The sequence below is a fragment of the Lepidochelys olivacea genome, assembly GCF_965140295.1.
Source record: "Lepidochelys olivacea isolate rLepOli2 genome assembly, chromosome: 7".
In the NCBI taxonomy this organism is placed as follows: domain Eukaryota; kingdom Metazoa; phylum Chordata; order Testudines; family Cheloniidae; genus Lepidochelys; species Lepidochelys olivacea.
In genome coordinates this window covers 124895215-124921724 of record NC_140417.1, presented here as the reverse complement: position 1 = coordinate 124921724, position 26510 = coordinate 124895215, and the positions used below count along the sequence as shown (strand labels likewise).

Here is a 26510-nt window from a genome sequence, read left to right as displayed (position 1 = left end):
CTAAATGTAAGAACTGTGATGTTGCAGATCACAAAGAAAAACACTACATTACACCAGACTTACCACACTGCTTCCTTTTAAATACAACTAGCTGCATAAATACATGTTCCTGATTCTCTGTTTGAAATACATCAAAGCTAGAAGAAATGGTCTTTTCTTACCTCCAGAACAGTTATTCAGGTTCAAGTTCTACAAATTTTAGTTCAGATCAGGGGTTAGTAACAGGAAAATCAGTGTTTTTTAAATATAAAAGTGTTAATTTAGAATATCAACTCAAAACATTCGTTTTCGTTTTTAAATGCTTTTTTTTTCCAAAGAGCATTCCTGTAGCAAGGAATGCTTATTTAAGGTCATTTTTAGAATACTGTATACCAAATTATACTGGTCCACAATAAAGTAGCTAAACACACACACAAACCCTAAAACCTTTCCATATTCAAGGCAGATATTAGTTGAAAGAAGAGACTGCAAAGCACGTCAGGAGGAAGCAATTACGTTTTGAAGCTCTGGGATATTAACGTGCTGTGAAGCCATCCAGGTTCAGAGCAAGAATGGCTTATTCAAGGATAGGAAATTCTATAGAAAAGCTGCACTAATTAATATTTTTGGAACCTTGCATTTTAGATTGTTCTTACTCTAAGTATCTCTTATGTTATTCCCTTTTAGCAGACATTTGCAATCCACATGGTGCTTAAAAGGTATACTGCTAATCTTCCTCCAGAATCTGACATGCCTTAAAAATTGTGATCTGGTAACAAGAGTCCACGTGGATTCTGAATAAAATCCATCACTCCCAACGAACTGAAGAAGATACAGCTACTATTTCTGATGGCCCTTCAGATAAACAATGTGTGTTCCCTGCTGGCTCTGTAGCAATGAACTAGTAAACCACCCTAAGGGTGCCCCAAATGTTTCCCGAAGTTAAGATAGCATTGGCAGCTTTCTAAGGAGACAGAGCTAATTTGCATTAAACAGAGCAGACTGCAGTCACCCTCATTTGCAACACAAACGTGCAGGAAACTATAGGTGTCAGTATGCAATGCTTCTTGATTTCAACAGCTCTGATCAGGACATAGCATGGGATGCTGGGGCCTGTAGACTCCACATGCTGTATTCTGGCTACCCTTTGACACGCAAACAAGGAAGCAGGCGGTCAGAGCCATGATGGCTTCTGATGCCTTCAGAGTAGGAGAACAGAGATTGAAAGAATCTTTTCTGAACTGAAACAGACGAGTTGCTGGGAAAAATTTATTTTAGAGTTAGAAAAAAGTTTAAAACTACTGATGTGGTAAATGGGAAACTATCCAAGCAAGAACTTGAGATTATTCCTTTTAATACCTAGTAATAAATCTTGAAGAGGAAACACTGTAAATGCAACCTTCATTGAAAGGTACAGGATTAGGAGGTTAGTCACGTAAATGGCTGCCAGTACTAGTTTTTTTAGTATTTAAAAATCCAGCAACTTTCATAAAGCTAAATCCAACAATTAAGTATTCTTTAGGCAAACTGGCTAAAATACTTATTTCTATATTCCACTATGTAAGTGTTCTTTGCTCATGGCAAGTTCACAAGGCAAAATCCCATTGTCAACATCCTGAATCCCTTTGACTCCCAGCCTACCACCTAGTGCGAGTGCCTGGTTCCTGTCTGAGCATACAGGGTCACTAGACATACACAGCCATAATCATGAGAAATTTGGAGTTTAAAACTAGATTTGCTGATAGAATATTCTCTAGTACCTGGAACTAATTTATGCAAGAGTGCTGTTTAAACCGACTTTCCTCATTTAAGCTGCGTTAATGCTAGCAGTGCTGTAGCCCTGTTTCGTCTCAGGATATTAGAGAGATCAGGTGGGTGAGGTAATAGCTTTTATTGACAAACTTCTGTTGGGGAAAGAGACACGCTCAGCGTTTGAGCTACGCACAGCTCTTCTTCAGGTCTGAGAAAGGTACTCAGAGTGTCAAAGCTAAATAAAAGGCAGAAGAGATTGTTTAGCATTTAGTAGTTAACACATTCTAAGAGACCATTTAAGGTGAAGTGGCCCATTAAACAATTACAACCCATACTTCATGGGGACCACTCCCTAGGAGAAATCTTTCCCAGATCCCCTCTTCTGGCCTTCAAGCAATGCCCCCAACCTCGCCAAGGAACGATCATCATCAGAAGCAAGCTCCTCACAGACCAGGAGACACCAACTTCAAAGCAGCACCAGACCCTGCCAGAACAGATGAAACACTTGCAGACATATCTCCACTGCTTTTATGATCAATACCCCCAACAACTGTGTGCATAAAACTAGACAATCACTATGCTGCTCTCCAATGAAATCACACTGAAAAATGATTAAAACAGAAACACCCTATCACCTGTGGGCGAACACTTTTCACAAAACTATCACTCCATAACTGACCTTTCAGTCCTCATCCTCAGAGGAAACCTACACTTCACCTTCAAAAGATGAGCTTGGGAGCTTAAATTTATAACTTTGTTAGACACGAAAAACCATGGTTTTAATAAAGACACTGTAACCCACTAACCCCACTTTAACCCCACTGCAGAGGAGTTAACGCTTCACCTTGAATGGTCTCATAGAATGTGTTAACTACTTATGCTACACAATCTGTTCCATCTTGTATTTAGCTGCCACTCTCTGAGTATTTTTCCCTAGACCTGAAGAAAAGCTGAGTGTAACTCAAAAGCAAGTCTCTTTCACCAACAGAAGCTTGTCTAATAAAAGTTATTACCTCACCCACCTTGTCTCTCTCTTACTATAAGGCAGTTACAAATTACCTCTCCATAACATGTATCGACCATAACTAACGACCCACAATTTATGTCTTCTGAACTGCTATATATTTTTAGTGCTGTGACAGCAATTTGTGCTAGAAGAAAGTACCCCCCTCCCAAAATGTAGTAAGTCCTGTCTAATAAAGTCTAGTTCAGTTTCATTCACTATCCAAAAAACGTTTACCCCAAAAATAAATTTTCCAGATTGTTGTGTTAAAAGCTCCAATCCCTAAATTATACTGCAAAAAAGCAGAGTCTTCATAGCTTAAGGGGAGAGTGAGTTTGCACCTACACTCACACTGCTAGCCACTGAACCCAACAAGAAGGTGAGGGGAAATCTTTGGTCAGATATTAAATTGGCCAAAAGAACCAGCAGTACTGAATTCTAAAATTTAATCTTTTTTTTTTAAAAAAACCTGTCCTGGTTTACAATCAGCTTTTTTTATTTGGCAGGTGGGAAGAAGGTATTTTTTTGCAAAAGGCCCATAATAAAACTCGTTACTCCAAAAGGTTAAAACCAAAATTAATCGCTAGCAGTTACCAGGAGGCAACTGGTATAAATTTATGCTAAATCAAATAAAATCAATTATTTTAAAAAATGGTAGTAAGTTGTTTTCCCTTACCCATTCCCTGCAGTACTGGAGCTGGCTGGAGAATGGCTCAGAGAGGTGCTGCCGGCACAAGGACTTTTCTTAGTGGACAGATCAAGCACTCCGTCTGCAGAGACATAAGAACCACTTGAGGAGAAAAAGAAACAGGAGCAAGCTGTGATTTCTCTTAGGTAAAATAAACATGCTAGGGGACTAGATGGTACAGTGGTTTAACACAGGCTTTTCATCACTGGAAAGTTGGAGTCACTTCGCATCCGATGAAGTGAGCTGTAGCTCACGAAAGCTTATGCTCTAATAAATGTTAGTCTCTAAGGTGCCACAAGTACTCCTTTTCCCCAATTCAGTTACACATGATGGCTTCCTTTTAGTCCTCATTGCAGTCACTATATAGACTGGCAAAGTTTGGCAGATTTGACTTCTCTTTGCTAGGAGAGGAAAAGGACTAGAGCACCAGGTAATGTTAAGAGTTAGCTGCATACTGCAGCATCGCTAAACACAAAAGGTTCCAAAATCAAAAATAAGACTCCCAAAAAATCATGAGATTGGCATTAAAATAAGGGTTAAAAATTATTTGCTTTTTGGTCTGACTCTGGATTTCTGGGCCCATGGGATAATTTCAGGTTGGAAATTCAATCTCAAATGAACACCCAGAAATGCAAGGTCCCTGTTCAACTGCTCCCTGTGCAACTTTCCCTTTCTCTCCTACTCCATGATGAAGTGTCCCAGTGGGGAAGCTGTCAACCTTTCCTCTCCATCCTGTCACTCTTCTGCCTCACTCCACATGCTCCATGGCCCAGAACAGTTTCCTGCTACAACCACATTCTTCTTCCTTTACACTCCCATGCCTCCATCCATATTCTCATCCCTCCCACTTCAATCTCCCTCTCTGTTCCCCCATTCACATACACATTTCCTAACATTAAAAAGTTTCCTGACCAGTTTCCAGACCACAGATAATGGGGAAGCCATCTTTGCTAAGGAAAGCCTGACCTCAATCCCATTGGAAACAATGGGAGACAATGGCCATTTGTAATAAAAACAACTTTTCTGTGAGACAAGCCCAGATGCCTGAGATTACTGGCAACTCTGAAACACCAGGCTTAAGGGTAAGGCAAAGAGGAGAGTTACCACAGCTACTTGCCCATGCTATGTCTAGCTTGAATAAGTACCATCAATTCTTATGTTCATGATGAAATATATTAAAATGCAGGGAAGGTTGTCTCAAACTCAGGGAAGGTTGTCTCAGGTTGTCTCAAACTGCCCATGTGACATTTATTTATTTATTTTATTTATTCATTTCCCACCCCCACCCCCCGCCCTTTCAGCACATTGTTCTATACACTGCTTGGAAATGTAGCATAATCCAAATTTAAGTAAACAGGCTTCTAGTTTTGAATGTAGCAATACCCAGACACAATGTGTTTACAGAAGTACAATAACATAGTGAAATAGCATTCTCTTCTCAAGCAAATATACTAAGGGCTGGTCTACACCAGGAATTTACATCGGCATAACTGCGTTTCTCAGGGGTGTGAAAAATCCCCCACCTCTCACGCCCCAAAAGATGTAGCTATACTGACCTATCCCCAAGTGTAGACAGTGCTAGGTCGATGGAAGAATTCTTAGAATACCACCTCTCAGGGAAGTGGCAAAAAGAAAAGACTAACCAATTTATTTGAGCATGAGCTTTCGTGAGCTACAGCTCACTTCATCGGATGTGGATTACCAGCAATAACAGAAGAACCCCTCCCATTGGTGTAGGCAGTGTCTACATTGAAGTGCTACAACACTGCAGCTGCACCATTGTAGTGTTTTAAGTGTAGTCATACCCTAAGGAGCATGACTGCTTCAAAGGAAGCCACATCCATCTCTCCTCTGCCAGGAGGGTCACCATGACATGAGGAGCCTTTGAGGGTGAGGGGGATCCTTCAGAGTGTTTTCCTTCCTTATCCACAGGGGGATAGCTATGAATAATCTAATTTTCCCCAACACTCCTTCAAAACAAAGATATACCAAAATGGCACCACTGGAACTGTTCCAAGAGAGTCTCTTAAATACATCAGTACCACAGGGGTTTTTGCCCCATTCATTATCTGTCATATATCAATGTAAACTATAATACATACTTATATGGATTAATCACGTAACTGCAAATAATTATGGAATTATGACATGCATGCACAGAGTAAAAGTGTTATGAACATTCATAAATTCACTTGAAGTTTTTCTATATCTTGACAGATAAAAACCACAAAAGCAGTTCATCCATTTTCTGAACAACCTATCAAGAAATACTTTGTTTTTCAGCACACGTTTCTGCAATTAAAGGAGCTAAGACAAAACCCCTCCGTAGTGGTCTTTTAGGAGAGGGACTAGGAGGAAAACGGACCTTGCATACTTGAACTCATTTCTCTGTAATTTTGCAAGAAGATCCATTCACGTGGCTGAGATTTTTATACCAAATGTAGCCCAGAGCAAGTTTCTCTTGGTCGAGTTATAACCTTGTAAGCTTTACAACGTGCCGCCATTACCACAATCTTCCTTACAGCAGCTCTCTGCCGCCATATTTCACTTAAGAAGTGACATGACCATTTACAGCAAGGGACATTAATGGTATTTGCTCATGACACTGTTTCCAGGATGTGTTTTGCTTTGTTTTTTGTAACCACATAGAATTAACCTTCTTACCAAAACCTCCATAAATGTGTCTCTCACAATGAAGATTAGAAAGATGTCTGCAGTACCCAAAATTATCTGTACATAAAAATAGTTAAAAGCTTTAAACAGGTCTACTTAAAGGCAGTGATTTTCAAAATAATCTTTCCCAATATGGGGTACACAGACCTACCCTATTTTTCATGCGATCATTTCAGACACCTTTTATTAACACATTCTCATGAAGTTCAAAGGGTTAACCTGAATCATATCAATCCTGTTAAAAGCTCCTCTGCATTCAACACAATGATCCCCTCTATTCAATACAGTTTCAGGGAAGAAGAGACAAAATGTTCACATATTACAATGCTGTTCGGAGAATTTGTTCTTTAAAAGCAGTTTGACAGAAAGCAAGGTTATCCATTTAACACAAGCTCTGCAGCACTGCAAGATATTCAGTCTGTACTCTGCAAAGTATTTTTTATGTACGAAAATAAACTTCTGCTAAATACATAAACAAGGAAACCATTGTATAATTTAGGGATTCCATTTTTTTATCCTGCATTCACCAAGCAACGTGCCAAAGAATAACTAACATTTCAAAAAAATACTGCTTCTAATCTAAGCCAAACACGATTCAGGACTACTGTTCTGACCAAATAACATAAGGTAACATTATACATAAAGCTTCCTAACTCTCTGATCTTGCCTTATCAGCAGGTACATAAACAAACACACTACACATGTTCATAGCATAGCTCTCCTTAGAACAGTACCCTTGTTGTTAGAGACAGTTTGGAGCCTTGTCAACCCCTCTCCTCCTCTTGCATTAAAGGCACATATATTTTTATAGCCTCCAATTTTTCAGCAACTTCCTTCTCCCACCCCATCACATCCAATCAGTCGTGACATTATACACTGCATTATGCAGTCTACAACTTTGCCATTTTGCGTTTCATTTAACAGTTTACACTTCTAATTCTTCCCTGCTTTGTGCCGACAATGCCTCTAGCATATTGGAACTGAATGCAAGATACTTTTGGTAATAGTCATACCTTGTTCACTAGGTTCTGACTGAGACTTTCTGACAGTAAGGTCCAGAGGCGAGTCTTGGTCAGCCATGAGAAGTTTGCTGAGCACAGGGTTCTGAGCAGTTGCAGCCGTGGGAGAGGAGGCGACCAGAGATGCTTTCAGCAGGCTTTGGTTCTTTGTGCTATTGGGCTGGCTGGAGTCCTGAGTAGAGCTATTTTTTGAGGTATATTCAGCAGCAAACTGTCGGATCATTCGCTGCATGATCTCCCGGGCCACTAGGGGAATATTGGGGTCAGAGACCCCAGGACTGTCTGTAAACAGAGATTTTTTTTTTTTAAAGGAAGAATTTTACAAGTGTAACTTTGAAATCAAAACATTACATTTCACTCTCTAGATTTTCTTAAAGATGCAATACTTCCTTCAAGGAGATGCAACTTATTCTTAAGATACCTAAATAACAAAGTGTTACTCTTTATAACATAGATCCTCAATATAACAATATTCCTACAAGATTTAAGTAATATTTCCTAAACTTTTTTTTCCAATAAGTATATCCCAAATGGATCTTTGAGAGGGGCTGGGGGTGGAAGGAGAACCAGAATCATGAAGGAAAATGTACAGTAATGATTTTAAACAGAAGTTTTTTACAAAAACCAGAACAGGTTTTCAGTGGAAGAGTGGAGTAACTTACCTGCAGTAAGTTACCTGGAGTATGTTAGAATATAGATATTCAGGCCTGCCTGTAAAGGCCTATAACTTTAAGAATTTAGGTGTATTTTTTTCACACCTAAGAACCTGTCATTTTATTTGTCTGTAAAATATAAAATACCGGTATCTGGGCTTGAACCAGGGTGGATACAAATCAATGATTTTTTTTTTAATTTAAAAACAGATTTTTTTTTATAAAATGCTTTTTGAGGAAAAAACCTATCTAAAGATAGTTTTAATTAAGATACATTACAGCGCAAAGATCTCTCATCATGGAATAGGGATCATAAATTCTAATTCTATCGAATGAGACAATATATTCATGTAACGTTTAAGAAAAGTTTTGTAAATGAGTTCCTATAGTTCATGGATTAGGAACCCAATCTTATGGGGTTCCAGGGGCTTCTGTATAGATTATTTAAATTAATTTTTCTATCCAAACAAAGAGAGTCAGTGCTCAGTCTAGAAGATACCATCAGAGATGCTTAGTTTTGCAGTTCTCAAACTATGGATTTGCGTCTCCAGAGATAACATGCTTGTTAACAGCAAAAATGTTTTAAAATAAATAAATAATATATAGAGGTGAGAAAAAACAGACCTCAACCCTATTGTCCCTCTGCAAATTTGTGTACACAGAGTCAATCCCTTACCTCTTTCTAAAAGTGGAAAGTTTCAAAAAGTTCAATGAATAGAAGATTGTTGGGGGCGGAATAGTTCTGGACAAGGAGAAGAAGTCTAGAGATAAATGTGAGAAGGGAGGGACAGGCAGTAGAAACAAAAGTGAAACTGTTTGAGCAGCATATTCCAGAAATCTTGAGGTCTTCCTGAGTGTAGCCTTCACTCATTTGAGATCTACCATACTGTTCTCTCACTAGAAGGAAAAACCTATAATGGCAGCAGGCCGTAAAAGAGACCCAGTTTGGGAATATTTTAATGAAGTTCCTTTACCTTGAGGTAAGGCAAAATGCAAACAGTGCAACAAAGAAATGCAAGGTCTGGTCGCCCAAATGAAACATCATCATGAGAAGTGTTCCTTCTCAGGAGGGAGCTGCGTTGAAAGATGATGAAAGGAACATATCTGAATATTCAGGATCTTCAGGTTGGTAAACTTTTATTTCATACTTCTTTCTTAAGGACTGCCTGTCTTCCTTCTGGACTATTCTTGAATTCTCATGTTGGAGCAAAAAGTATGGTTGTTACTCTATGGTACTGTCATTTTAGATGCAGTTGTGATAAAAAATAAATAGCTGAAATAGGCAGAGCTTCCTTTGCAATTTCACCTTTAAAGTAGTACTGAGCATCAGTGAATGAAATGAGTAATACTAAATGAGCAGTACGGTAATAATAATTAAATAACTGCATTGACTTATTTTGTTTAGGAGAATCCATCCTCAACATACAGGATTCTGAAGACTATCCACCTTCAAGATCACCATAATTTTCTATAGTTTCAGAGTTATCTGCCAATGATAGTTTTTCAGTCACATCATCTATGTCACATAGCCACAGTATATCACCTGTAGCCAAAAGGAAAAAAAAAAATCTCCATCATCCAGAAACAACCGTACATAAGTTTGTGATAAGAACGTGCAGTTTACAAAAAGAGGTAATTGATGAAAAAATACTTTGGTTTGTTTATGCAACAAACTCTCCTTTCTGTATGACTGAGGACCCACACTTCATTAACATGGTTCAGTCATTAAGATACAGTCCACCCAACAGAGCAGATGTCGCAGGCAAATTGCTGGATAAAGTGTATGAAAGAGAAATTGAGCAGTGTGCAAAAGGTCTGAGAGGCCTGACTGGGATGATTTACTTGGAGATTGGTCCTGCTTTGAGCAGGGGGTTGGACTAGATGACCTCCTGAGGTCCCTTCCAACCCTGATATTCTATGATTCTATGAGGGTGAAATTGTTAACCTGAGTCTTGAGGGGGAGCAATGTCCACAATGATCCTGTTGTATGTACTTGTGTGACAACAGAAGAAGGGAATGTCTTCCTTACAGCAGGATACTTACAAGAAGTAACAGTAAAAGCTATAACAAACTGTGAAAAAAATTTCAAATGTCTAATACGCAGCTTGGGAGGAACCAAGCTAACGCTCCCCCAAGACACACGATGGAACTCAGTTGTGGACTGTTTTGAGCACTGTATCAAGAACTGGCCTAATCTCCTTTCTGAACAAAATTGTGAAAAAATAGATGGAACCGTCACAGCCAAAGTTCTCACCATGGGGCTGAAGAGAAATGTTGAACACATGCTGAGTCCCCTGAAGCCTATTTCTGTAGCCTTGCACAAAATGCAGGGAAATCGCTGGTTTATTGCTGACACTATTGAAATTTGGAAGGAACTGAGGGAGGGATAGATCAATGATTTGAGCATTGGCCTGCTAAACCCAGGCTTGTGAGTTCAATCCTTGAGGGGGCCATTTAGGGATCTAGGGCAAAAATTGGGGATTGGTCCTGCTTTGAGCAGGGGATTGGACTAGATGATCGGCTGAGGTCCCTTCCAACCCTGATATTCTGTGATCTTAAAAAGAGAAACATGCAATGACAAGGTTAAATTACAAGCATTAAAAAAACAAATGGGACAAGCACTATCTGCAGCTCATTTTCTTGCAAATATTCTCAATACTCAGTACCAGGGACAAACTTTAACAATTGAAGAAGAGGAGTTGGCTGTGACATGGACATCCAGCAATTATCCCTCTGTAATGCCAACCATCAAACTTCAGAGCTTAGGGTGAACCATTCACGACATATATGTTTGCTGATGATGTTTTAAAGAAAGCCACACCAGTGAACTGGTGGAAGTCACTTAAGCACTGGGATTCAGAGACTGTTGAAGTGATCATCTCACAGCAGTAGCTTCTTCTGCCAGTGTAGAAAGAATATTTTCTTCCTTTGGACTAATTCATTCCAAATTGAGAAATCATTTGGGACCTGAAGAAGCAGGAAAGCATGTTTTTTTTTCCCCAGATTATGAACAAACAGGAAAATGAAGGTGAAGACGACTGAGTTAGCTGCAGAAGCCAATATTTTATGTTTCTCATGTTGACCTGGCTGAGGTAGTCGATTTAATTCTTGTTTAAAAAAATCTTTTTTTCATTTAAGTATTTTAATTAAAAACAATTTTAACAAAAACAAACCTGATTTTAAAAAACTTGAATGTTTAACTAAATTCAAAATGAATATGCTTGTTTTGTTAAAATATTATGTGTTTGCTGTTGAAGAAAAAAATCCACAATACATAGTGTTGCTGTTTTAGTTAAATAAAACAATTTAAATGTCTGTCTGGTGATGTTCTCTTCCTAATACAGCATGGGAAGAAAATCCTCCAAATATTAATGATTAACCTGTTCAACTGGAGATAGTTCACCTCCCAATGACTTCATAAATATCTGTTTCAATTACCTTTGGTAAATGAAATAACCAAACAATCATTCATTTTCTGATATAGCTGTAAAACTAATCTGAAAAGTTTTCAAACTAAATTACTTAAAAAATGTTTAGTGTGTACCTTCTAAAAATGAAACCTGTATCTATCTCTGAGTTGTGAAGAATGTGTATTAAGATTATAACAGCCAACAAGAATGCACTTTTATGTAGAAATCCACGTTTAAATAGAGTCTTCCTGACTAGTGATTTAAATTCTCCTCTACAAGGATGCATATAGCAAGCCACAATCTAACCCTAAATAAATAATACCAACAACATTTTACTCCCTGTGAAGTGTAGTTCACTATACAATCACATTTTATAATTTTATACTGGTATAATAGTCGTAAACTTCTGAAAGGTTTTGTAAATATTTAATGTATTTCTGTACATTATACTAGCCCTTCATGTAAGTTTTTCTGTTAAGGGCAGGGCATAACAAGAGTTTATCTTGGGCTGAGTTGTACCTAAGGAATATATACAGGAAAAAGACAAGATAGATTAATGAGGCTTACGTTGTAACACTGAGGACATATAAAGGCTCTTTTCACCTAAGGTGCAATCTTCCTTTTCCTCAAGGTTTTATTAAGGCCTGTTGAAGGATGTCCAAGATAGGGCCAAAGAGAGTAAAAAGAATCGAAGTTCTTGAAGCCTAGATCTCAGACCCAGATACTGCCGGCAAAAGTTTGACACATCCCCTCGAGGTATACATGGGAGGATGCAGAACTCTTCAAAAACATTAAAGCTGCCTGGGGAAATTTCACACGAGGTGGATTACATGCAGATATAGAGTGCCCACAACATGGGGTATAGCTTATAACTAGACCAATTAACATTTCCAAATAAGGAGAGAAGACACAGAACATACACCTGCAGTCACACATCACTGCAACCTGCGGCTTTAAAGGCACAGTGACTGTCATGTGCCTTCCAAGGTAGAGTGCCTCAAGATAATCTCATTAACTCATGATAAAGAATTAGGACAGAAGAGCACAAACTACTGAATATAAATGATAAATACAAATAAAATACACAGCACTTATATAGCATTTTATATATTCAAACCGTTTTACAAACAATTCTCAAATTTAAATGCTAAAGAAGAATAGTTGAGCATAACAGCAAGCAGCAGAAATCTTGCTGATGCAGCTGCACTGTCTCTTCAAGCCAGATGGACACTTCTCTTGGGTACTATTGGTTAATAATTAGAAAATTAAACAATTTTTTACAACAAAAGTACCCATCTAACAAAAGCTTAGAATTTTCTCAAACAGAAAGAAAAATGCTACAGACTCTGGTGGACTACATAAAAGGTCTAAAGCACAGTCCATGAGTAAGGCTAAGATTTTATCACGGTTATATTTAGTAAAAGTCATGAACAGGTCACGGGCAATAAACAAAAATTCACGGAGCCGGTGACCTGTTACTTTACTAAAAATAACCAGGGGGTAGAGCTAGGAAGGGGGAAGGAATGGAGTCCCATGGGGAGATTTGGGGGAACTGACAGCCCCGGCTCCAGTGGCCGCAGCAGAGAGCACAGCCACAAGAGGCACACAGCCTCCATTCCAGAACAGGGGTACATGGCCCCAACTACAACCCCCACTAAGCCTCAGCCACAGCAGGGGGGCATATGGCCCTGGGAAGCTGCAAGGCAGGCAGGGGGCACAGGGTCCCAGCTGCAGACCCCAGCGGAAGCTGTGGGGTTAAGGTGCGCGGCCCAGGGTACAGCCCCTGGTGGAAGCCATGGGGCTGAGGCGTGCGGTCCTGGCTACAGCCCCTCCCCCAAGCCTGGGACACCGTGCAGCTGGGGCACATGGCCCTGACTGCAGCCCCCAGTGGAAGCCATGGGGCTGAGGAGTGAAGCCCCAGCTGCAGCCCCTGCCAAGCCCAGGACGCTGCCAGGCAGGGAAGCATGCTGTTACTGTCATGTAGCTGAACAAACCAAACACAAACAAACACTAAACAAAGGCCAAGACAGACAATGAGCTGCATTCTTCAGTCTGCTTGAGCTACAAGTTGACAGTAGCAAATTCTCTTTGCAAAGGGGAACTCCCCATTGGTGTAAAGCCAGTGGAGCGAAGTCCTGCATCAGTTGCCTCTCTCTCTCCTCAGTAGAGGGGAGCGCAGAGCTCTGCCACACCTATCCTTCACTAGTGTGGAGGTCCAGTGGCAGCTTATGGCAGTGGTGTAAATTAGAGCAGCCCCTCTGTGACCTAACTGTTGCTAGGACTTGGCAGTTCAGCATCATGGAACTACAACTTCCATCAAACTCTCCACTTCCCTGTAATCCAATGCAAGGGTAAGATTCTGCTGGGCAAATATTGAACACTGCTCCCTCAAAATGCAAAAAACCCCAAACAACCCAGTGCTCCTGCCAGGGTGGTTTTAGGGCTTGTAATAGGTGTCTCTCCCAGACCCTCAGAGAGAAGACTGTTTCCTCTTTACCCCTTTCTAAAACTAAACACATTAAAGGGGTAAAGTAACTGAAAACACTGAAGCAATGTTGAAAACTCCAGCAGCCCATCTCTGAGACACTCGTACTGCAGGCAAAGGGCCTGCCCAGAGATGCCATTCTTTCACTAGGACCAACCTTTCCTGTAAAAGACTGCATTGAGGAACTCTTCTGCTTGCCGCTCAAACCGAATGATTTTTGCTTGCTCTTGTCTAAGTAGAGCTTTTTGCCCAGCTTCCGAAGCTGGCTCATCCAGACTGAGTAGGTGTTCCTGCAAAAAAAAAAAAAAAAAGTAATGAAATGAAATGTTTGTAAGCTCTCTCCCCCTGCCACATTAATAAATCACTCACAGCTATCAAGCATTCTTTAAACCAGCACAATTATAAAAAGAGGTTTTTCAACAAAAACTTGTAGTTATGCAATGACTGCCTATCCAATAGACCCATCTTGATAATTAAGGTTTAAACCTTAAGTCACATCAACAGCAACAAAATCATGAAATGCAGTATGTTGGAAAGGCCAAAATATTAAATATAAACCTAAAGAGGGTAATCAGTGCTTCTTCCAGTATGACAGCAGTAGAGGAAATGAGGGATATCTAGGACAGAGAAAAGGCTGAATATTTCACCGTGCATTTGGCCAAGAAACTGGCTTCGAACATTTAATCTTCATTGAGAACTTTTAGTTCTATATGAAATAGAAGATGACAGAACACACAGAAAATAATTCTTATCCCACCCCCACATTTTGCACAGCTTCCAGGCAAACTGAGCACTGTCTGTGGCAAGACACATATCACCAACTTTTAAATGGAGAATAACCTTCTAGATTCACAATATTGCCACTAAACTGGAATGAACAGAAGAATCACAAGCTCGTGAAATCCCTCTTACAACTCAACTGAGAGCAACTGGTTGGTTTCAAGAATATTCCAAAAGAAAAAGCTTCATTATGACAGAGAGAGAAGTGTGCATGTGTCACTACTATTTTTAAAAAAATTAGAAAACTGTAGTTAAGAAACCTAAAGTCAAAAGTCTAGAAGTGTACATGTTCATTTATTTTTAAAAGTGCAGTTGGTATGCATTATTTGGCAAACCTTAATTATATTTAGTTGTACTGTAGTATATTCACACACTGTCTATTAAATCTTTCCTATAAAATGGGTGGAGACACTGGATATTGCAAATGACCAGGTTTTCAGGTTATCAAAGTAAGAATTAGCTAGGTTCTACTATACATAATAATGTTCTCTATTTACTCTGTCTCTGAGTAGATTGGTTGAGTTGGAAAGGCATATTCCCTTTTGTGTACATCCACGTGTGTGTGGTGTGTATAAGAAAGTGGGGTAGTTATTTTTAAAAGTCATTTTTGCAGATTGTAAATTTGAGTTGATATTTGTCCATGTTATATTTTACATTGTTTGGTGCAAGGAAGGTGTTATGACAAATTCATTTTAAAAAGTGTGAAGTGCTATACAAATTAGGTGCAACTCTTTGGATTCTGGGAAGCTGCCACCGCCACAGAGTTTGGGAGATGTTTCCCAGTTATCTCCCACTATTTACAAAGGCACTTTAAACAAAAGAGGCAGTGCAGCTTAGTGGATAGAGCACTGGAGTGGAACTCTGGAGACCTGGGTTCCATTCCCAGGTCTACCACTGGCCTGCTGGGTAACTTTAGGCAAATCACTTCATCTCTGTGTGCTTCAGTTTCCCCCTCTGTACAAAGGGGATAAAGATACTGACTTCCTTTGTAAAGTACTTGGAGATGTACTGACGAAATGTGCTACATACAAGGTAGGTATTATGATGTTTGCGTATTTTATTATTCCTTCCAAATGACTCATTTGTACATTTCATTATTTCAGGCCATTTCTCCAATTTAAAAAGATTGTTTTATTTTTGAATATTCTCATCCAATGCATTTGCTATCCCCCGATGAACATCACGTAATCCACAAATTTCCGTAGCGTACTCCCCACTCCATCCTCTAAACAACTGCTACAAATACATTACTCTTTTCATTATACTTCAGTTAGAAAGATTGTTTTCTTTCCTTTTAAAAAAATGTGTGTGAATCTGACTGCTTGTGAAAGCAAGACACTCAGCACAGACTAGAGCCAAGAGCAAGGGCAGGCTTTTCTCCTAAATAGCTCTGCTAAGGCACCTCAATCTTGGCCTGCTCCACCGTCATCCCAACCCTGAGCTTTCCTTGAGCACAGTCTGCTCGTCATGCTGAGTTATGTGGTGACTGATGTGGACAAAAGAGGACTAGGAAAGGACTATGAAAATAATTTTTACTTCTGATCTCAGGATTTAAACATACATCTCTGGAAGTGCATCAACTCATTGTCCCATCTAGTCCCCCCCACAGAAACAGTAAGAATGGTGATGGGAGATAAGTGAGGGCTTGGAAAGGGGAAGAAGGTACTGACCAACACCATAAAGCTGGACAGTGTGCAACTGTTTTCTCCAGGCTGCAATTTCAATTACACAACTCTAATTCTGTAACTACACCAAAACAGCACCAATTCAATCCACTCTGTGCTGTCCAGCTCCCTTCCTAGCACCGTTAAAAGGAAGGATGTGAACTGAACACAGAACTAGCGTGTAAAGCAGTCAGACAGTACAGAGAGCATTCAAGCTGACTGAAATCTCACGTCTGTGCCAGAATTACAAAATAATTACAGCACTGTTCTAGAAATTGCAACCTAGAACTCCCTAAAAGAAGCCAGATAAAGATATGGTTGAAGTAGTTTATTGGAAGGAAGAGAGTTCAAACAAACCAGTACTATCCATAATTAAACTCTGCGCCAAGTGAAACGACATCCTTTATAATTTAATTCACAATTTAATCTCCAGGGCGTTTTTACTTGAAGTAATAAAATATATGGTTATATACCACCCTGTCTGCAGCCCCCTCAAAAATATCACACTTGGTGTACATACGGCGCTAAGGACATCAGCAAGGGTTGGAACGCTGCATAGGCAGATCCATCTTTCCATGGGAAAGGATAGGGAAGAAAGCACTTCACATTGCTCAAGTCATTTCTCTGGAGTGGCATTGCCCAACCACATCCATCTCTCCTCCAGAGGGATGATCTTCATGACAAAGAGCCACCGTGAAAGTAAGGGAGGGATAAACGGGAGGGTTCCAAAAGAGGTTCCAAGGGTTCCAAAAGAGGCTCTAATGTTTCAACCCACAGTGGGCCTGGGGAGGAGAACCTACTAACAGGATTATTTTTACTGCATTAACAGGGAAGTTAAAAGTATGATCATACAGATTCCTTTGACGCTGTAAGAAACACAGCAGGTACAGGGAGCCTTTCTAGCTGCCTCCAGTTATTGGTCTACCAGTTATGAATTCATACCAATGTGAAGGTCAGACTAGATCAGGGGTTCTCAGAACAAATTTTTTGGTGGCCTCAGAGTGCAGCCACCAACTCTTGCTGATGGCCGCTCTCACACTTTTCCCTAAAATACTTAATTAGCTTTAGGAAAAACAAATAAATATGCACATATACATATCCAAATTAGTGTAATTTATTTATTGCTAGCTAGTAAATCTGATGTGAAAAGTGATATTAACAAACAGATAAGTATCAATTTTCCTAGCAGACTTACTCAGCCCCGGCAAGCCTGGGGACAAATTAAGCTCCACCTTTCTAGGGGCAGTGGGGCTCAGGTTTTGGACTTCAGCCCTGGGGTGGCGGGGTGGCAGGCTCTGGCTGTGGGGCTTCAGGCTCCAGTTCCGAGCTCTGGCTGCGCAGCAGCAGGCCTCAGACTCCGGTGGCGGGGCTTCAGGCTCTAGCCCCCCACAGCCAGAGCCTGCCACCCTGCAACCCCAGGGCTGAAGCCCAAAGCCTGAGCCCCACTGCCCTTGGGAAGATGGAGAACCCACCGGGTGCCTGCTCCTCCTGTGTTGTGCCCTAGGTGTCTCCAGAGGGTGGCAGAGCCCAACACTTGCTGGCAGCCCCAGCATCCAACACCAAGGCAAGGCATCCAGGAGCAACAGGGAGGGGGAGTGGCTGCTACTTTGCCCCCGCCCCCAGCCCAGTAGGCTGTGGTCTCCAGAAAAGTCCCTGGTGGCCGCATTTGAGAAACGCTGGACTAGATGACCATAATGATCCCTTCTGGCCTTGGAATCTACACATTTCTGGTACTGCAGCCACTCTCACCTTCTTCCATCTGTTTAACTCTTTTGATAAATAAACTCGGTCTAATTCTATGATGACTGACACTCAGCTTAGCCTTGGAACATCTCTCCTCTCCAGCCTATTCAGAATCTTAAATCAAATCCTCCTCGGGCCTAACATGTTTGGATAATGAAGAGCCTCAAGTCCCTATGTTATTTTGAGTGTTCTTTTGATGCATTCCCCTCCTGCGCGTTTACTTCTAAAATTTCCTTTGACCAGTGAGAGCAGAACTCCACCCAACAGTCCAAATGTGGCCTGTCCTACATTTTTCCTACTCACTTGTTTAAAAATGCCACACAGTATAAGGGATATAGTAAGTGCAGAGCTTAATTTGTAATGGAAGAGGTGCCAGGGCTCAAACAGTTTTTTTACTTTCATAACTGACACGCAAGCCCAGAGATGCTGGGGCTATGAACTGCCAAGCCCAGAGGTGCCAGGATTCAGCCCTGGCACAAATTAAGCAGTGAGTAAAGTGACCCTAAAGAGTAAGCATTTGCTGCACATTAACGTCTATACTTTAAGGTTTATCCCACTCAATGTACACAACGGTCAAGTCCTGTGCACAACTGGAACCATGTGTTGATACTAGAAAGAAAAAGCTAGCATGCTACATTCACAATACAGCAGGGACATCCAAGCTTTCAGCTACGGGTTGTATTAGCAATGGGACAGGAACAAGAGGACCATACCTGATTTGCACAAAATGGACCAAATTGCAGATGCTCATCTTAGATTTTTGCCATGCACCGAGCAATACCTGACCCTTCAGTATCTTTATTTTCTGTGGGACTGTTTGTCTAAATAGGCAATTCAGATTCACCCAAATCCTTCTCAAATCTGCTTATCCACCATCTGATTCCACTTCCACAGATGGGGCCTCCCAGCCTTGTATCAGCTCCTGATAATAGAGCCAAGCTCATCCTTGATGTAAATCCATTGTCTTCGATTGAACTAAACCAAGGATTAACTTGATTCACAGAGTTTGCATTTCGTGCGGTTTTGGAACAAACTGATATATGAAACAGTAATAAGTCACCAGGAGCAGATGGGATTCAGCCAAGAGTTCTAAAGTAACTCAAACATAAAATTGCAGAACTACTAAATGGGATATGTAACCTATTGCTTAAATCAGCCTCTATACCAGATGACTGGAGGATAGCCAATGTGACACTGATTCTTTTTAAAGGCTCCAGCGGCAATCCTGGCAATTACAGGTGGTATAACTTCAATACCAGGAAAACTGGTTGAAACTACAGCAAAGAACAGAATGATCAGACACATAGATGAACATGATTTGTTGGGGAAGAGTCAATACAGCCTCTGTAAAGGGAAATCATGCCTCATAATCTATTAGAATTCTTGCGGAGGAGGGGGGAATCAACAAGGAAGGGGAATCCAGTGGCTATAGTTTACTTGGACTTTCAGAAAGCCTTTAACAAGGTCCCTCACCAAAGGCTCTTAAGCAAAGTAAGGAGTCATGGGATAAGAGGGACAGTCCTCTCATGGATCAGTGACTGGTTAAAAGATAGGAAACAAAGGGTAGGAATAAATGGTCTGTTTTCACTGTGGAGAGAAGTAAATAGTGTCCCCCAAAATCTATACTGAAGTCAGTTTCTGTTCCATGATCTGGAAAAAGGGATAAACAGTGAAAGGGCAAAATTTGCAGATGATACAAAATTACTCAAGATAGTTAAGTCCAAAGCAGACTGTGAAGAGTTACAAAGGAATCTCACAAAACCACGTGACTGGGCAAAAAAATGGCAGATGAAAGTCAATGTTGATAAATACAAAGTAATGCACATTGGAAAACATAATCCCAACTATACATACCAAAAGGATGAGGTCTAAATTAGCTGTAACCACTCAAGAAAGAGGTCTGGGAGCCATCGTGGATAGTTATCTAAAAACATTTACTAACATGCAGCAACAGTCGAAAAAGCTAACAGAATGTTAGTAACCAGTAGCAAAGGGATAGATAATAAAACAGATAATATCATAATGCCACTACAGAAATCTATAGTACAACCACACCTTGAATTCTTAGTACAGTTCTGGTCACCCCATCTCAAAAAATAACTGGATAAGTTCATGCAGAATAGGCCCATCAATGGCTATTAGCCAGAATGGACAGGGATGGTGTCCCTAGCTTCTGCTTGCCAGAAGCTGGGAATGGGCGACGAGGGAAGGATCACTTGATGATTTCCTGTTCTGTTCATTCCCTCTGGGGCCCTTGGCATTGGTCACAGTCAAAAGACAGGATACTGGGCTAGATGGACCTTTCGTCTGACCCAGTCTGTCTGTTCTTGTGTTCTTAAAAAAAAAGATATATTAGAATTGGAAAAAGTACAGAGAATGACAACAAAAATGAGGAGGAGTATGGAACAGCTTCCACCTGAGATCAGATTAAGAAGTCAGGGACTGTTCAGCTTGGAAAAGAGATGACTAAAAGGAGATAGAGGTCTATAAAATCTTGACTGGTGTGGAGAAAAAATAAATAAGGAAGTGTTATTTACCCCTTGACATAATAACAAAACCAGGGGTCACCCAATGAAATTAATAGGCAGCAGGTTTGAAACAAACATAAGGAAGTACTTCTTCACGCAACACATGATCAACCTGTGGAACTCATTGCCAGGGGATGTTGTGAAGGCCAAAAGAAATAACTGGGTTCAAAAAAGAATTAGATAGATTCATAGAAGATAGGTCCATCAATGACTATAAGCCAAGACAGACAGGGCCACAAGCCAATGCTCAGGGTATCCCTAAACCTTTAACTGCTAGAAGCCAGGACTGGATGACAGAGAATGGATCACTCAATAATTGCCCTGTTCAGTTCACTCCCTCTGAAGCTAGATGGACCACTGATCTGACCCAGTACGGCCACTCTTATGTTCTTATGACAGCAGCTACCACAATAGTACAGCATTACTCTAACAAAGCAGATCGTATTCAGAACTCACTGTGTTGGTCAGGGGTGTCTCTTAAAGGAAGACAAGGTACCCCTCTCAAAACAGTTCTGCATCTGTTTTCTTTCCCCCCTCTGAGAGCCTTAACAAAAAATCTTAATATACAAGTAAGTAGAAGGTGGCAATGTCATGAAAATTGTGGCTAACAGCAGCTAGGAGCCAGCAACATACAACAGTAAGGCACTTCCTATTTGCACAAACCACATTGCCTTGAGCTGTTGCAGAGAAGGCTTTGTCATTTTTTTTCAAGTGTGCTGGGAGAACCTGCTAACAGACCACATGCTATATTATACTATGTGATCACTTCCTGCAGAAAGAAGTCAGAGCAGAGGACCAGCTAGCCAGATTTCACTGAGACAGTTAAGCCTTTCTGCCTACATTACAGAACCACATTTCTGCACATGGACTGGGCAGTGACCATGTGCTAGCACTTGTTGCAAGCATGGGTACAGTCTGGCTATAAAACTTGTGTGTGGACACAGACTGTGCTCCTCCACATCCAGGCTGTGACTTGGTTACAAATGTGGCAAACAACTCTATTATGTAGATGAGCCCTTTTATTCAGGGAAAAACAGGTCCCAGGATATGGAACAAGACTGCATGCCAGGACTCTGCATCTCCATGCCACAGAGGAGGGCAGTCACTGACTACAGTGAGGATGTGCAAGCCGCAATGCTTACAATGGAGCATGTGATCCATACTTTCTTTCCAGGTAGTCCTTTAAAACAAAAATAAACAAAAAACCAAACAACATACACCACACACAGAGAGAAGTTACACAGAAGAGAGAAATCTTTGCCCATTAACTTGTATTAGGTTTACCAATGGAAAAAAATTTTAAGAGGGAAAGGGGAGTGTTAGGGGGAATGACAGATCTTCCTCCAGTTACATAATTATATTTCTATATAACTGGGACAAGTGGAAAAAAAGCACAACCTACTAGCTTTACACATCTGCATTGTTACCTTCACTTTTTCTCTTCGCAAGCAGCAGAAAAGACAATTTTCATCAAAAGACCAATCAGAAACACCTTCGGGCTCGCAGTCTGTAAATCAGAGGAATAGCAAATTACTTCATATTCATAAACCACAACTTACTGGTGCCAAAAGACAAACCAATAAATACCTGTTTCACAACATTCTTCCCTAGATTCTGCAGATGCAGATTTAGTTTCTGACATGGTTTAAATCCCAGAATATTACAAAACTATATACAATTGATCTACGCACAATGAACCTGTTTTTTTCTAAGCAACGCCAAATACACTGCCAGCTACATAAAGATGAACGCACATTCATTAGTAATTTTAGCCAATATGAAACTAACTGTGAGCACTGCCTGGGGGGAGGGAAAAAAGCACAAATCACCACGGTAACACACATTTTCTAGAGGCAGAGCTGAAATTGCTTCTGTGGTTAGAAATGCAGAACAAGACACAAAAATAAAGACTGAATACCTTTAAACAAACAGAGATCTTTTAATAATCCAGGTCCAAACAGCCCTTCTAGAATACTTTCAAACCCTAAAAGCAAAGAAAAGAATTGTTAGCTTTCCAGATTAAGGACGTCACTACCAGAATATTTACAATAGCAGTCCTGTATTCATCTATTCCAAGAACAAACGTGATCATGTTTTCTCCTAGTATTCCCAAGATCTATAGGTCAGTTGAAATGCCTGAACTACCAAAAAAATCATAACAAAACCTGGAGTCCAGGTTCATTACAGTACTTTTACAGATAACTGGATTACAATATAGAACCATGTTAGACAGAATGGAAATGATTTTGGAAAGATAATGTGAAGTTTTAGTTTCTACAATGTACCTCTCAATTCAAGGCACTTTCCCAAAATATTCATTCCTTAAGCATCAAAATTCAATTTCAAAGGATGTATAATTTTCCCAGTGAAAAGCCCTTTGGCCTCTTCATCACAAATGATTCTGTGCCTTGTTCTAAATTTCAATATTCTGAATTTCAACATAGGCTAGAGTCAATTTTCAAACTTCTCCCTCATAACTTCTTGGGGAGGAGGAATCCGAAAAGGAAGAGAATTTCAGCAATCCTATACCACATAAGAAACAAATTCAAATAATTATATATTCAGCGTCACCAGCCTACATCTTATATATAGTCCAAATTACCCTCATGCAATGTTCTATGCCTCTCTTAAGTGCTAATCAATTTTAGTTCCCTCAGAAAAAGATTAACCCTCTCTCCTAAATTAGTGCCACTATATAAAGTCAATATTAATCTAAATCCTACCTAGCAGCAAAGTCTTCAGAGGCATTAACTACCCAATATTGACCAGAAGACAAGTTAAAAGTGAGTGAATACTGAAAGGGCAAAGACAGTCTTAAAAAGGGAGACACAGTCAACTCAATCCTATTTCTGTATGAAAATGTTTTACCTACTGCTGCCAGAAGTGACACCTAAGATTGTAACTGAAAAAAAATCAAAGAAGAAATATTTCTCTAAGTATGGTTACTCTGTGCATTTGATAGCACTTTGTGTACAGTCAGTTCATCAGTTTCTCCTGTTTGTGTGGGTCTTTCAAACACAGCAATAGAAGAGAGAAAATCATTTTTGAAACTGAGGAGAAAATGTGGTTGTAAAACCACAGAAACTGGCAGGGGGTTTCAGGCCTGAAACTACTTTCAAGTTTTGTTTTTAAACTGGTTAGAATTCAAGTTGATTTACAGCAACTAAGCTTAATATTGGAAAAGAGCAGTTATTTCAGAAGGCAGCACTGCTCCCTGTGCGTACAGAATCCTGACCTGATGTCATGTCTTATCCTTTGGACAGCACGGTCGGGGTCTCAGTGGAGACCACGAACAGCACTACTCCTCCATTTGATGCTAGCTACAGTTCTTGTGCAACACTAGAAGCATTAACAACTTTCAACATCAGATCTAAGACGTTGGAAGCACTTCTAGCATTTGATGCCATTTAGATGCTAAAAGTACTGCCAAGGCATGATCTCAATGGCGGTAGCACCTCTAGTATGAACACGGAGACCGATGCGAATATTCAATGCTAGAAGAGCTGGGGAGGAGAGCCAAGGTGAAAAAATGGCAACCGTGAAGAGGAAGAGGGAAGAGAGGAGAGAACATCAGAGGAAGGATTATTTAAGGAGATAAAGAAAAAAGATCCCATCAAGCAGCACTCTGTCAAGCAGACAAGCAGCACTGCCTCCAAAAGAGCCAATTCAGGCTTCAAGAAGTGGCAGAAACAATGGGGAAGGGCCGACCCACCTTACCTAAGAGAAGAAAAATAGAAGAATCAGGGTATTGACCCTTACGTTCCAAATTTTGACCCCTTTACTATGATTGATGGGACAATGACCATACAACTCACTTATGAAATAAACCCTAAAGTAATATGGCCAATCAACCTCACATCTTTTCATGTTTTTGTTGTTCAAAAAAAAAAAAAATCAATGGAGCACAGAGATTTAACTCAAACTCACCATTCTTAAAATAGTGCCTGACGATGACTCATGCCCCACAGTTTGTCATGTATGCAACAGCATATTGCAATCACGGCCGAGTTTTACAGTCTGGATATTGTACAATCATAGTTCGCTAGCCCACTGTTCTTACTGATGTTAATGCCACTCAGTTTTTATTAATATTAAATATTGGATTTAGCAGTTGCATAGCAACGGCAGAACATCTTATGTGCAATGCTTGACATTAAAAATGGCAAATAAGGGAAGAATGAATGTATTCAAAAATTATACTAAGGACCTGGCAGAACAACCATGCAGCCGAACCAAAAAAAATGCAGAGTGCAACATAGCAAAGGTGGAGTAAGACTTGCCATGTTATGTTCAATCACTTAGGATTTCAAAAAAGCATTTGTGCAGAATGAATCATGCATAATATACTAAAAACAAAATTTTGAAAAAGGAACTGCCTACTTTTTATAGTATTTTTTCTCTCCATTGTCACTGCTCTTAGAAGCTTGAAAAGAACATTTCTTTTCCCACCGATTTTGTCCTTTTCCATTTGGAAGATGATTTTTTCCCTGCATTTCAAATGGAATAAAAATTAACATGGCTGCCTTTGTTAAATTCTTTGTGTGTATATTTTCATCTTCTACCTCAGTATTTGATAGTTCACCGCAGCTAAAGAGCAGGGCCAGTGGAAAAATCACAGAAAATCACAGACAATGAGAGGAGAAGGAGGGGAATGAAGATCCCATGATTTCTGAGGGTTTCTGCAGTTTTTAACATTTCCCAGACTGTTCCACAGAATCTATGCTTCTATACTGTCTAAAGCTTTGTCTAATGTTAAAAGTGACCTGCAGAGGGAAGACAGGGAAAAACAAACAGAATTTGTCTTTTTATTCTTTATAATACATTAATAATGCTCAAAAGTGCTGGGGGGTTTTTAGGGGTTTGGGGGGATTTTTTTTTGCTTGCACATTAGTAGTTAGATCTTGTTCACTCTAGAAGGCTCTATGGTGTCTGGAGAATTAGTAAAGCAGTCAAAAACCTCCAAACCGGAACAACTGACAAGGGAATGCATTTCTATATTCAGACTATTAAAAAGTTTTAAATATTGTTAACACCCATTTCCTTCAATACCTAAAAAAATGTTACTTTAGGTGCAAGAGTTAACAACACATCCTCCAAGAACTTTCTAGCAAAACCTGAGGAGAGTAGACTTCATATTGACCTTCCTGATGTTTGCTTGTAAGGTTAAAAAAACCCACATGCGTGTCAGGCCTTCTTTGTCAATCATAAAGAAACTATAGGTAAAAATCCCAATTAAAACAAAAATTTTTGCAAGTCATCTCTGAGACCCTGCCCAATGTACACCAACAAGCTGCCCACCCATTAACCCAGCCTTGGAAAAAGAGTGTGAATTCTCTTCTCCACAACTATGTTCACCTTCATGAAGTGTTGGCTTCAAAATCTGGATGTGCCATTTACCCACTAACAGTAGTGAGCTCAATAAAGCAGGTTGATTATCCAGGTTTTCATGCTCACATAGTACCAGAGTGCCTTTGCCTCTATATCTAGGTAACTGTAAAAAGAGAATGGACACTTCCCCCCCCCAAACACATGACCTGGCAAAGAGGTATTATGGAGCCATGATGCTACAAACAGTTTTCCTAACCCATATGCAGAAAAATGGTGGCTCAATACTTCAAGCTTTGAAAAAGATCTAATTAGGGTGTAAGCACCTCAGGTCTTCTTTTAGACCCAATAGCCAACAACATTTGCAGTGCTTAACCAATAATAAGGCTGCTTAAAATATTAATGATGAAAAAAATATTAGTGAGGCCCGTAAACTCCCCCCCCTCAAAGGGGAAAAGCATCACCAAACTCAGAAACTGCATACTGTTTGCTGTGGCCCTTTGTCCTCTCCTACTCCTACTTCCCCAAGGTTTGTCACTAATCCAGGTTCAAACAAGATCACTAAGACTTCAGCCCTATGATCTCATTCTCACACCGGTACAAACCACAAGGACTTCCACTGAAGTCAATAAATGCGGCTCTACATGGGCACAGGGATTCACTCATTCAGGCTGCAGGATTGAAGCCTGTGATTATTTTAAGGCAAACACTGGGCAATGGATCAAGGACATCACATTTAATTAATGTGTAGAGCATTATGCATACAGTTATGACAGAAGTAACAATGCAAGTCAAACAACCAAGATAA

The 26510-nt window shown here is 40.1% G+C and overlaps 1 protein-coding gene across 6 annotated transcripts in view; it reads right to left on the bottom strand.

The window, feature by feature from the left end:
• LCOR (ligand dependent nuclear receptor corepressor) overlaps nt 1-26510 on the bottom strand; it is a 109168-nt gene that overhangs the window by 38792 nt on the left and 43866 nt on the right. For 3 of the 6 annotated variants that reach the window (XM_084635298.1, XM_084635297.1, XM_084635302.1), the window contains exons 3-8: nt 24758-24864; nt 22296-22361; nt 21805-21884; nt 13820-13952; nt 7109-7396; nt 3411-3504 (exon numbers count right to left, since the gene is read on the bottom strand). In XM_084635298.1, coding sequence (XP_084491424.1) covers nt 3411-3504; nt 7109-7396; nt 13820-13952; nt 21805-21884; nt 22296-22361; nt 24758-24864 — 768 coding nt within the window. Of the gene's footprint in view, nt 1-3410; nt 3505-7108; nt 7397-13819; nt 13953-21804; nt 21885-22295; nt 22362-24757; nt 24865-26510 lie in introns of those variants that run through there. The other 3 variants (XM_084635299.1, XM_084635303.1, XM_084635300.1) reach the window with 2 other exon arrangements.